This window comes from Callionymus lyra, chromosome 2, assembly GCF_982586985.1.
Source record: "Callionymus lyra chromosome 2, fCalLyr1.hap1.1, whole genome shotgun sequence".
In the NCBI taxonomy this organism is placed as follows: Eukaryota; Metazoa; Chordata; class Actinopteri; order Syngnathiformes; family Callionymidae; genus Callionymus; species Callionymus lyra.
The window spans coordinates 30,889,118-30,902,904 of NC_141819.1; the positions used below are offsets into that span (position 1 = coordinate 30,889,118).

At 40.6% G+C, this 13,787-nt stretch overlaps 1 protein-coding gene across 1 annotated transcript in view; it reads right to left on the reverse strand.

The window, feature by feature from the left end:
- Positions 1 to 2,904: 2,904 nt before the first annotated feature.
- Positions 2,905 to 13,787, reverse strand: part of LOC148086516 (phosphatidylinositol 3-kinase regulatory subunit alpha-like) — a 66,332-nt gene continuing 55,449 nt past the window's right edge. The window contains exons 5-6 of the mRNA XM_087782994.1: positions 6,910 to 7,102; positions 2,905 to 3,145 (exon numbers count right to left, since the gene is read on the reverse strand). Of these exons, the coding sequence (XP_087639120.1) occupies positions 2,905 to 3,145; positions 6,910 to 7,102 (434 nt within the window). The remainder of the gene's footprint in view (positions 3,146 to 6,909; positions 7,103 to 13,787) is intronic.

The window sequence follows — 13,787 nt, forward strand, 5'->3', positions numbered from 1 at the left end:
TCGAGTCCTACACATCTGACCGAGTCCTTATGAAAGGAGTGGCCTGGCTGAAAATAATCTCATTAGATCTATTGAGTCCTACACATCTGACAGGGCACTGGACATTTCTTAGCCGAATTGAATCTCCAAGAGTTTTATTCTAAAGCATTTTTTAACGTTGTATTTTCTTTTAAAGTTAATTTCAATTTTTTCTACCAAGTATTTTTACATTGTATTTCATATCTTAACCTTTTTCAAGTTTTAATTTTCACAAATCTAAAAATGGATTTCATGAATATATATTTTATAACTTACATTGTTTCTTTTAAAAGGTGTTGCCACTTCCTTAAATTTACAGCGTTTTTTAAAAACCCTAAATCATCGAATAAAAGCAATAAATCCCGGCGTCTTTCTGAAGCCTGCGAAGCTCCAGCTGAGACTCATCTCTCCGCTGACCTTCTCCAGTCCACCTCCGAGGTCCAGACAAAGACCGGGCGGACTTAACACCGAGCCCGGATCCCACCCCGACACCATCACAAACACCGACCCGCTGACATACACGCACCGGCGGCGACCCACACCAGTGACCTCGGCGGTGCGACCGGCTCTCACAATCAAGTACACATCTGCTGTCTGACCTTTGTGTGTTCCCTCTCACTCACCGACACACACACACACACACACACACACACACACACACACACACACACACACACACACACACACACACACACACACACACACACACACACACACACACACACACACACACACACTTGTCGGTTCTCTAAAATGAAACTCAATTTCAAGTCCTTCAACTTCAGCAGCCATATCGATCCCTGGTGTGCGACTGTGGTTTGACCGCTGCTGCGTCACCATGGGAACCACAGACAGACCAGGACCTGCTAACTCATCACGACACATGATGTTGAACCTTCTTAAATATGTATCGTAACAATAACAACTGTCAGTGTGGACGAGCAAAAGTAATTGCAAGCTTTGTTACTGTTTGTCAACAAACAGACTCTTTATGATGTTAGCAATTAGCATTTTTTTAGCAACAGTCAAGCAACAACAACACATTTATTAACAAACTCAAACCAATATCACTTAGCATTTCACCAATGTTAGCGTAAACTTGGCTATTTAACCTTTGACCAATGTAAATTGAGTAATGTTAAACAGTTGATGCAGAGCATGCGCATCATTTTAGCAACAATATGATGCTAACTACAGTGAGACAGCCCAGGGGATATTAGCTTTCTAGCTTAATAGCTATTTCAATCACACATTAGCAAGCTAGCAATGTTTAAATCTAACAATGTAACAACCTTAGCTTGGTTTAAATAATGTTAGCATTTATAGTTAACAATGATAGCATTTAGCGCTATGAAAACAGCGGATACCTTTAGCATAGGTTTTGGTGTTTAACCGAAAATGCATCTTGGCGTCACCGTACTTTTGTCTGCGTAGACCTCATCTTTCATCCGTGTAGGCAAGTTAGCATGTCACGCTTCATTAAGCAATATTGTTATTGTAGGAGTTACACAGCTACCAAGTTTAGAAAATAACGAGAGTGAAAATCGAGTGTCATGAAGCGCTCAGCGAATTAAGAAATAACGCTTTTCACAGTATTTATTCATTTAATAAAGCTGATCTGTGCATCTGTCATCTTTGACAATGTCTTATGACCGAGATAATTAAGATATGGTTAAATGATTAAATAATTAATTTCTCCAAAATCCTACATTGAAATGTTAAGATATTTTGTTGGATAGTAATCTACATCCTCTAGAAGGGATCTATGCCATTGGAAACTTTTTGATTTATAGCGTCAACAATCATCTTTGAAAATGACATAATACACATGATAACCAAAATATTCTGTTTTTATTATCAATTTCTCCAAAATGTTCACAGGGTGAACATCTAAATCTAAACCATCAATAGCTATGGCACAGAATAAGAACGAAAAACAATAAAAACAAAGGCATTTTAAACAATACCGATCATGACCGTGGTAATGAAGGATTACAACAAGGCTGACGCAGCTGATTTAAAGCTCTTCATTTGAAAATTGAAAGTTTATTTCGACCCTATGAAAGGAGTTTGGGGAAATTACCACAAAAGATAGACCGCCGTACGATGTCGGCACTGTTGTTAAAATGTTGTTAAGTTAGTTGATGTCTGTGTGTTGTGTGTAGTGGTGCTGTAATGACAGATAGACACAAAGACCGGCCTAAAGTCGCTTTTGATTGGTCAATATTGCGCGGTTGGCTATATTAAAGTTAAAAACACTCAAAGTTTTTCATCTTGAAAAAGACAATAGAGACTATTTAATAGCTCAGTATGAGAAAAGTCAAGTGTGGGGTAAGAACAGCTCAAAGTGTGTGTCTGTCGTACTTATGCTAACGCTGCACTGTAGCAATGTTAGCCACTTAGCATTGCCGCTGCTCTTTCCAACATTAGCACTCCAGTAACGTTATTTTCAGCAATCATTGCAATCCGTCGATCATGAAGACCAGATCCATTTACATGAAGAAGTTATGATGGAATCAAGTCTCTCCAGCTCGGTCCACACCAGGGGCCCGACGGCACCTGTGTTACTTAGCAACAGCAACTCAGCACAAACAGGTCGCGGCAGAGCCACATTTGTGGTTCTGGCTCTGTTTTGATGACACGACAAGCACAAAGCCTTCTAGCGGCACCGACAACAGGGAAGGATCTGAACATTGCAAAGGCCATGAGGCGTTTGTTACCAGGCCAAAGAGAAAGAAAAAATGATATATGCAGTATGAACCTTGGATGTAACATTTCAAAACCATTTCAGACAAGGAGCTCATTTCATAGCATAGCATGAAACAATTTACACAATTCCAGGATGAGTGTCCTGTGTCTTCCTCTGACACGACCGAAGTACTCGGATCAACCTTCGCCGCCCCAAGTCACTGCAGCAGGAGAGGGTGTCTTGACCCGCACATGCAAGCTTTTCTGGAAAACCAACTCTTCATCAGAGGAAAGAGACTCCAGTGAGAAAAAACCAACCAGCAGCAGCAGCAGCTTTGGAACGTCTGTCCTACCTGGTGCCGGCTGCATCTCCACCAGACCTCCGGTCGTGATCAGAGCTTCCAGGATCCTGACATCATGTTCCGAGTTCCCGTCCGCACTGGATGAAGAAGAAAAGACATGAAGAACCAAAAACTATTTTTTAAATGTAAAGTTATCCATCCATATATCTATCTAGCAATCCATCCACCCATCCATCCATCTAGCTACCTATCTACATTGTCTGCAGGGAAGAGGGGAAATGAGGTCTCAAATGTGTTTGTCAGTCACAGTCACAAAAAACTTTTGTTTGTCTCCACTGTAAATATTGGGTAGGTGAGGAAAACAAATACACCTTCAGGACTCAGTGACTCAGAATCACCTCAACGTTGAGTTACAAGCAATCGATCCATCCATATACCTATCTAGCAATCCATCTATCAAGCAATCCATCCATCCATCCATCCATGGATGAGTTACAAGCAATCGATCCATCCATATACCTATCTAGCAATCCATCTATCAAGCAATCCATCCATCCATCCATCCATGGATGAGTTACAAGCAATCGATCCATCCATATACCTATCTAGCAATCCATCTATCAAGCAATCCATCCATCCATCCATCCATGGATGAGTTACAAGCAATAGATCCATCCTAAACCTATCTAGCAATCCATCTATCAAACAATCCATCCATCCATCCATCCATCCATCCATCCATATATCTATCTAGCAATCCATCCACCCATCCATCCATATATCTATCTAGCAATCCATCCATCCATATATCTATCTAGCAATCCATCCATCCATCCATCCATCCATCCATCCATCCATCCATCCATCCATCCATCCATCCATCCATCCATCCATCCATCCATCCATCCATCCATCCATCCATCCATCCATCCATCCATCCATCCATCCATCCATCCATCCATCCATCCATCCATCCATCCATCCATCCATCCATCCATCCATCCATATATCTATCTAGCAATCCATCCATCCATCCATCCATCCATCCATCCATCCATCCATCCATCCATCCATCCATCCATCCATCCATCCATCCATCCATCCATCCATCCATCCATCCATCCATCCATCCATCCATCCATCCATCCATCCATCCATCCATCCATCCATCCATCCATCCATCCATCCATCCATCCATCCATCCATCCATCCATCCATCCATCCATCCATCCATCCATCCATCCATCCATCCATCCATCCATCCATCCATCCATCCATCTAGCTACCTATCTACATTGTCTGCAGGGAAGAGGGGAAATGAGGTCTCAAATGTGTTTGTCAGTCACAGTCACAAAAAACTTTTGTTTGTCTCCACTGTTAATATTGGGTAGGTGAGGAAAACAAATACACCTTCAGGACTCAGTGACTCAGAATCACCTCAACGTTGAGTTACAAGCAATCGATCCATCCATATACCTATCTAGCAATCCATCTATCAAGCAATCCATCCATCCATCCATCCATGGATGAGTTACAAGCAATCGATCCATCCATATACCTATCTAGCAATCCATCTATCAAGCAATCCATCCATCCATCCATCCATGGATGAGTTACAAGCAATCGATCCATCCATATACCTATCTAGCAATCCATCTATCAAGCAATCCATCCATCCATCCATCCATGGATGAGTTACAAGCAATAGATCCATCCTAAACCTATCTAGCAATCCATCTATCAAACAATCCATCCATCCTTCCATCCATCCATCCATCCATCCATATATCTATCTAGCAATCCATCCACCCATCCATCCATATATCTATCTAGCAATCCATCCATCCATATATCTATCTAGCAATCCATCCATCCATCCATCCATCCATCCATCCATCCATCCATCCATCCATCCATCCATCCATCCATCCATCCATCCATCCATCCATCCATCCATCCATCCATCCATCCATCCATCCATCCATCCATCCATCCATCCATCCATCCATCCATCCATCCATCCATCCATCCATCCATCCATCCATCCATCCATCCATCCATCCATCCATCCATCCATCCATATATCTATCTAGCAATCCATCCATCCATCCATCCATCCATCCATCCATCCATCCATCCATCCATCCATCCATCCATCCATCCATCCATCCATCCATCCATCCATCCATCCATCCATCCATCCATCCATCCATCCATCCATCCATCCATCCATCCATCCATCCATCCATCCATCCATCCATCCATCCATCCATCCATCCATCCATCCATCCATCCATCCATCCATCTAGCTACCTATCTACATTGTCTGCAGGGAAGAGGGGAAATGAGGTCTCAAATGTGTTTGTCAGTCACAGTCACAAAAAACTTTTGTTTGTCTCCACTGTTAATATTGGGTAGGTGAGGAAAACAAATACACCTTCAGGACTCAGTGACTCAGAATCACCTCAACGTTGAGTTACAAGCAATCGATCCATCCATATACCTATCTAGCAATCCATCTATCAAGCAATCCATCCATCCATCCATCCATGGATGAGTTACAAGCAATCGATCCATCCATATACCTATCTAGCAATCCATCTATCAAGCAATCGATCCATCCATATACCTATCTAGCAATCCATCTATCAAGCAATCGATCCATCCATCCAACCATGGATGAGTTACAAGCAATCGATCCATCCATATACCTATCTAGCAATCCATCTATCAAGCAATCCATCCATCCATCCATCCATCCATCCATCCATCCATCCATCCATCCATCCATCCATCCATCCATCCATCCATCCATCCATCCATCCATCCATCCATCCATCCATCCATCCATCCATCCATCCATCCATCCATCCATCCATCCATCCATCCATCCATCATCCATCCATATATCTATCTAGCAATCCATCCACCCATCCATCCATATATCTATCTAGCAATCCATCCATCCATCCATCCATCCATCCATCCATCCATCCATCCATCCATCCATCCATCCATCCATCCCTCCCTCCCTCCCTCCCTCCCTCCCTCCCTCCCTCCCTCCATCCATCCATCCATCCATCCATCCATCCATCCATCCATCCATCCATCCATCCATCCATCCATCCATCCATCCATCCATCCATCTATCTAGCAATCCATCCATCCATCCATCCATCCATCCATCCATCCATCCATCCATCCATCCATCCATCCATCCATCCATCCATCCATCCATCCATCCATCCATCCATCCATCCATCCATCCATCCATCCATCCATCCATCCATCCATCCATCCATCCATCCATCCATCCATCCATCCATCCATCCATCTAGCTACCTATCTACATCATCTGTAGGGAAGAGGGCAAATGAGGTCTCAAATGTGTTTTGAAACTAACAGTCACAGTCACAAAAAACTTGTGTTTGTCTCCACTGTAAATATTGGGTAGGTGAGGAAAACAAATAAACCTTCAGGACTCGAACACAGAAGAACTCAGTGACACAGAATCACCTCAACGTTGAGTTACAGTCCTGACTCACACACCGATCAACCACAAACAAACAGAAACCTTCCCTCAGCCTCAGGGCTGAAGCTGCAACAGTCGAACACCCATCGTCACATTAACAAGTACAATTCACTGTTGCTATTCGTAATGACCTATTGTTTAAGCATGTTAACACAGTGGTGAACTTAAAATATGTTTTTCAACCCCAGTCAAGAGCATCACGGTGGTAATCTGCATGAAGAATGCCCTTAAAAAAAACCTCCTGCGTCAACATCCAGCTCCTTTATAAAGGATACTGTAGCATCTTGAGCAAGTAACAATCATACTGGCCAGAAATGACACCTTCTTGGTGCATTCAGGGAACCTGGTTAACACCAACTCCTGACGTACCTGACACTGGACCGCTTGAAGATGACTTTAGCAAATAATTGGCCCAGGAGTTTAGGTGTGACCTGCTGGTGTTGGCTGACCCGACTCAGGTGCCTGCTGAGGTGGACCAGGAGCTGGTGGTTGCTCTGAAAAACACTGGGGGACTCCAGGATCCTCTTCAGTCGCTCCCCACACTCTTCCACACTCCCACTCTCTGAAACACAGATCCATTTGGGAATTTTATTGGCAGGTTTTGGCTGCAAATAAACACATCTGGGGGTCAGAACTCCATAGGACCAAGGTATGTTAAGAGAGTCAGGAAGTAAGAAGAGTCAGAGAAGAAGATACTGAGGTTCACATGGAGAACAAGACTGGTTATGAAAATCAAAGGATAATGTTGAGAGAAGATACAGTGTTGGACCAATGAGATTCATGGATGAGGTGGACATTAAGAGTTCCTAGTGTCTAGAGTGTGGGTTGAGTGTGTTAAAGATACGAGCACCAATAGCAGCAAACCAGACCACAGGTGGTTCGTGGAGGTTTGTAAAAGTGGCTCAGCAGCTCCGCAGGGATCTTTTGCGAGTAGTGGCGGTCGCTTTATACCCGTGGTTACGACTTCCTGCACTTGCACAGAAAGACCCCTTCAAAGACCTTGTTGAAGTGTGCAGGGTAGATGCAATCCAGACGTCGGTACTTGAACGCATCAGCTATCACAGATTTAACAGGCGTTTATTTCTTACGAATTCTCAGGCCTTTGCTCAAATAAACGGTAAGAAAACATCATGCTTTGGTCATTGGTAGGTTGAATCGTTCATCCAAGTGGGAATAGAGAAAGAGTGGGTGAAGAGAATATCTGTTTCTGATGTACAGTAGATGTGTGTCCTAGTGACCCTCAGGAGGTCAAGAGCAATATAGATGTTTAAAATATTGAAAGAAATCTGCTACATGGCTTGCTTCTTTCACTCGATCAACTTTATAACAAGCTAGAAACTCAGGTTTAATGGTACAATTGCTACGCTTTTGTATGATGTGAGAACATGAAAGAAGCATGAAAATATGAGGTGTTTTTTTCAGTCTAGCCATCACTTTTTATATCAGAACCATTGTGGTACATAGTATTAATTTCGATCCAGATTCCTCATAATCAAAAGCTGAAAACATAAACTGTCGTCTACAAAATTATTCTAAGATAAATAATACAAAAAAGGAAACGACACAACAATCGCTAAAAACTACAGCTAATAATGAGATGAATGAAAACAAATGTAATGTGTGAATGATAAGTTCTAATTTGTGACTAATGTACTTAGGTTGAGTAAGAAATAACTTTGTTACGCCACAACACTGTCCACTTTCTTTATGCTGCAGTGATTTACGATGTCAGGCCTACGACGCTCGCTCTCAGGTGTCGTGACGGTTGGTATTGATCAGTGGTTTGAGCCTCTTGTGTGTTTGGAGCGAGCAAAAGTGTGGCAATCGATGTCAATAACGGAGAGTGCTGACGGAAGAGCTGACGGAGGCATTGACAGCTTGTTTGATGGCTGATTTGATTGATGGAAGGATGGAGTGACGGAGGAGCGAGCGAACGAGAGAGAAAGAGAGAGACGAAGACCTACCGTCAACCTAGCAAGTCAAGATCTCAGTAATGACCAATACAAACGAATAGCTTTTGAATATTCTCATGGATTTATCTCAACTTCACATTGAGCAGCAGTGGTTCTACTCTGAGTCTCTTCAAGAATGACAGAGCTCTAGACAGCAGCTAAGAAAGATTAACTGCTGAACAAAGGAACTGCTCCTGAACTGTATTTATTTAGTGATTTTCAGATCCACAAAGTAAGTAAGTAAGTGAGTAATTTTAATTTATATAGCGCTTTTCCAGACCAGGGTCACAAAGCGCTTAAACAATCAAAACAATACTCAATAAAGTATATACTTTAAAGGTCAAGATAAAACTGATAACACAACAGGAGTTCCAGAAAGTCAAGGAAAAGCCTGAACAAATAAAAGTGTCTTAAGATGTTTCTTAAAGGAGTCAGTAGACTCCATCAAGCGCAAAGAGAGAGGAAGATCGTTCCAAAGCTTAGGAGCAACAGCCTGGAAGGATTTCTCTTCATGAGATCGGAGTTTAAAACACTATTCAGTTAAACTTGACTCACTATAAAAATAACACTGAATATAATTATAATACATTTCTGCGCTAAATAAGAAAAAGGTTTGTAATTGATTTATTATTTTTTTCAATGACTATTCATTTGTACAATTAAAATGCGATATGTCATTTTAAAAATAATTTAAAATTTACATAATAAGTTATTTTGTGTATTGGTTTTACCCCATTTTCAGTTTTCGTTTTCACCAATACTTATTTCTTATTACTTCGGTGCATCCTTACTAGTGACCCCATGATTGGTCCAAGATTAAACCCACTTTGTAAATCAACCTATAAAGATTATGGCCAGCTCAAAGATGGGAAAGGCTGCTGATACGTGGTGTAGATCTGAATAAAAAAAACAACCTGTTTCACAGCGGAAGGACGTTTTGATGGGTAAACATGATAACAAAAAGCAGAAAATTAAACATGGAGGATGAAAAGCAGAAGTTAAAATCATAACTGCTGAAAAGTAAAACATATTCAAACACTTATTTGAAAAGGTTTTAAGGAAGAAAATAAATGGAGAGAAGTCTTGCAGACACTGACAAGAAAAAACGTTAAAAACTGTTGGCTCTATGTGTGTGTGTCTGTGAGAGACTATGGGATGGGTCAGAGGTCAAATGTCAGGGTCGAGGTCCGAGGCGATGAAGACATGTGGGGGTAGAGTCAATGTCAGGTGGTCGTCTTACAAAAAGTAATTACAAGTCATAATTTAGAAGATGTTTTATTGTTGTGTTTCATAAGCCCCCGGGGTGCGTGTGTGTGAGTCGGTCCGTGGTGCACACACACCGACTCACACACGTGTGTTTGTGATCTAGTGTGTGATAGATGTATGACAACCTCACTCGGCCTGGTGGAGGTCACTTCACACACACACACACACACACACTGCGCACACACAGTCTATATGGATTGTCGTGACCCGGCTGGTCAATAGGGGTCAAGGCTGGACAGAGAACTTGGCTCGTCCATCTGTGACCCTGAGAGTCTGAGCGGCTGGACAACTGGACAGTGGGGTGGAGGGGGGTATTGGTGGGGGTCATGGCCATCTGAGGGGTCGGGCCGGGAGGTCTGGGGAGTGCCGAAGGCCGGGCAGTAAATCTAGAGCAAAACTGATCAGCGCGATACGTCTGGCGCAGGAATGACTCGACCTCAGCAACAATAAAGAAGCTCCAGACGAGACTTTGTTTGTCGGAGCCCAGATGCAGATGTTGAGATCAATGACCAGACCTCACACATGTGTGAGTGTGTCTGGACTCTCTGGACCAGATGGATGCTGGACATTCTGAAACCTTTGACCTCCAGTTCACAGTGAGACCATCAATGGTAATGACTCACATACTGAATAAACTGATAAATGTATGTGTGTGTGTGTGCATGCGTGTGTGTGTGTGTGTGTGTGTGTGTGTGTGTGTGTGTGTGTGTGTGTGTGTGTGTGTGTGTGTGCATGTGTGTGTGTGTGTTCTTGTATTGAAGAGTGTGAAAAAAGTATTTTTGTTCTTTGACAAGAGACTTAAACTTTGAAGTCACAGTAAATGTTAAACCTGGTCAACAGTCTGAGAGACTCTCTGTAGGATTCAAGGAGTCCAACAACATCAGTTCATAAACTACTTTTTTTCACCTGCTGTGAACAGAAACTTGAACTCACCTAGATGAACTGACACAAGAACTATCAAAACTATCTATTCTGACTCTGACTGAAGATCATTTCAGATGTTTATTCATCAACTCTATGAGTCTTCTTCACTTCCTCTCTGACAGTTTGAGCCATATGGTCTGAAATAGACCTTGATCTTCACATATTTATGTCAAAGTTGTATCTCTAACTTAATAGTCACAGAAGTGTGCGGTTCATCAACTACATGAGTTCCACCTGTTTGACTGTGTTCTTAAGATCTGTAACATAGAAACAATGTGGACTAAAAGCAAATCCATGACTCATGGGTTAGAGGCTTGAAAGATTTAGAGTTAGGATGACTCACTAAATGCAAAACACTGTTATACAAAAACAAAATGTTAATAAATAATCACAATTTATTCACCATCATCATAAAAACATAATTAGAAAATATAGAACATATACATTTCTGTTTCTCTTTGACTCAAACGGAGTCATGACTCTCAGGTTCATTTAGGAAGTCAGGGATTTAAACAGCCAGCTGGACCCTTTATAGGAAATTAAAATGTTTTCATAAATAAGTCAAAGTGTAAAAGTGCTGTCACTTAACAGTTGGAACAGAACTGAATTATTGAGAGGGTTTTCAGTTTGGGACTACTTTCATGTCGTGGGACCTAAAAAAAATGTTTTTTTATCTCAAGCTAATGTGAGCTAGCACCATTTTACAGCCTTCTGCTTTTGTCACAGAAGTCCAGAAATTCATGAAAAATGGAGAGGGATGTTGAGTCCCTAAAAGCATGGGAGAGTGACAGGCTAGCCGGGCCGGCAGGTAAGTGGGTGAAGATGGGGGTCAACAGCGAAAAGGGGAAATGAAATCGGCTGACAGAAAAATTCCCTCTCCTGATGTGTTGATGCACCGGTCGGTCAGCAGTGACGCTGATGAGATGCTACAGTCGCGTGAAAACCACCAGTTCTGGTACTGAGACGTACATCGAGCTCATGCCGACTGACTTGACCGTGAGTTTGGAGCCCTTAATGGTGCAGTTTCGAGTCCCACCGGAGGATTCAGGGATTGGAGTTTTTGAAAGATAAAACTAGATACAGGACACTTCCTGCTGCACAGGATCTGTTGTAGTCAAGCACCTTGTGAAGTCTCTTTCACTGCATCCCTTGTCACACGAGGATGATGCATTTAATGACATCAGGATTGTTATGGTGCGTTCAAAAGCGTAGGATATATTTTGTGAAGGAATACCAAACACGATAACTGGAACAGTTTTCAATTCTATTAAGAAACAGACAGATACAAATCGGCTTTGAAAATACCTTTGATGATTTAATTCTTGAGTTATTGTTTAGATTCATTCATTTTTGTGTCAAATAATTTAAAGAGCAACTAATTTATTGATTTAAGTGTGTCTTAAATTGATCTTGGACTCTATTGTACTCATCAGTATGTGTCTGTTTGTACAAAACTCTCTCTTCAATGAAATATTTACATTAGAAAATGTACTTAAGCCCCTCCCACTGAAAACACTGTTTTTCTCAAGCTAAAATCTCCTTTACCAAAACCACTCTCCTGTGATTGGTCAAACATCGAGGCTGGTCACCCAGCGTCATTAACCCAGGAAGTCTCCACCTACAAGGGACGTGTATAGAGAAAGAAGCAGGTCGTTGTGAAGCCCATAATTGATTAAAAATGGACGCTGCTTTCGTAACCTCTCATAACCCGAGATATCAGGGAGAACTTTATAAAGTAATAAGTTCAAAACAGGGTCATGATGAGGGACTTAGTGCATCTTGGAGAGGAAGACTTCAACATTTGAAACATGTGAGGGAGTCAGGAGAGTTGGGTAATCCCATTAGTCGCTCATTAAAAATAAATACAAGGATTTTAAATTTGACAAATGTTGATTTATGTACTGTCCCTTTCATAATGAAGTCCCTCAGATCTTTCCCATATGTCAGCAGCTCACTGCATCAAGCACAGAAACTGTTTTTGTCCACATTGCACTTTTGGATTATTGGTTAATTTGTTATTTGCCTATAGTTAACATATGGACAAGAGAACTTTTGTTTTAATAAACATTTGCATTGTCAGCTTATTTCCAGACTCTATAGGAAAGAGAGATTCTGCCAACATCCTGTCCACTGCAGTCAAGACTTAACCCCTTGTGAAAGACCTTGGGTCACCGTGACCCTGAGATAACACAAGGCTTAAGAAAAAATGTCAAAAAGTATTTTCTATACTTTTCTGTACTTCTCTTGCGTTTGCCTTTTCATTTAAAAAAAAAATCTAGTACCAGTAGTTCTTGTCTTATTATAAATGTTTATTGTCAACAATATATTAATCATTATGTATAATGTTAAATGATTTAAATATATCGTTTATGTTTCCATTATTTATATGGTCTAATATATGTGATTATATGGTCAGCATCCGCTGCAGAAAAGAATGATTTACAAAACAGCTTCTTCCCTCTGGCCATCAAACTGTTGAATTAAATTTGACTTGAGCAATGAACTAAAATATTATGTATTTATTCTATTTCTAACACATTGCACTATTTTTTCTTATTTATATTTATACTTTTATATACATAAATTATTATATGCAATATTTAAAACATTATTTATTTATTCTGTTTAAACTATATTGCACTATTTTTAACTTATTAATATTTATATTTATCCATTTTTATCAAACATTCATTTTGCTGTGTTTTTAACGGTTGCCAAGCAACGAAATTTCGTTGCCAGTTTCACTGCTGTGTTTTCTGTGCAATGACAATAAAAGAAAGTCTAAAGTCTACATTCTAATTATCATTTTGATCTATTAATGGCTTTGTTCTTCTAGTTTAAAAAAATATATATATCTGTACTGTTTGTTTTACTTTGTGTATGTACTATACACTTTACTTTATATTGACAACTAAACTTTCCCCAATGAGGGAAGAATGAAGGTATATCAACCAATCAATTAATACAAATTAATAATTACATTAATAAATGCACTTTGTTTTAACAAATATTATTATGATTTTGTAATGGAATTATTCTTTGAAGAAGTTAAAACAATTAAAATGCCTTGATTTAAGTGAGTTTAGTGAGTAATAGTCATACATG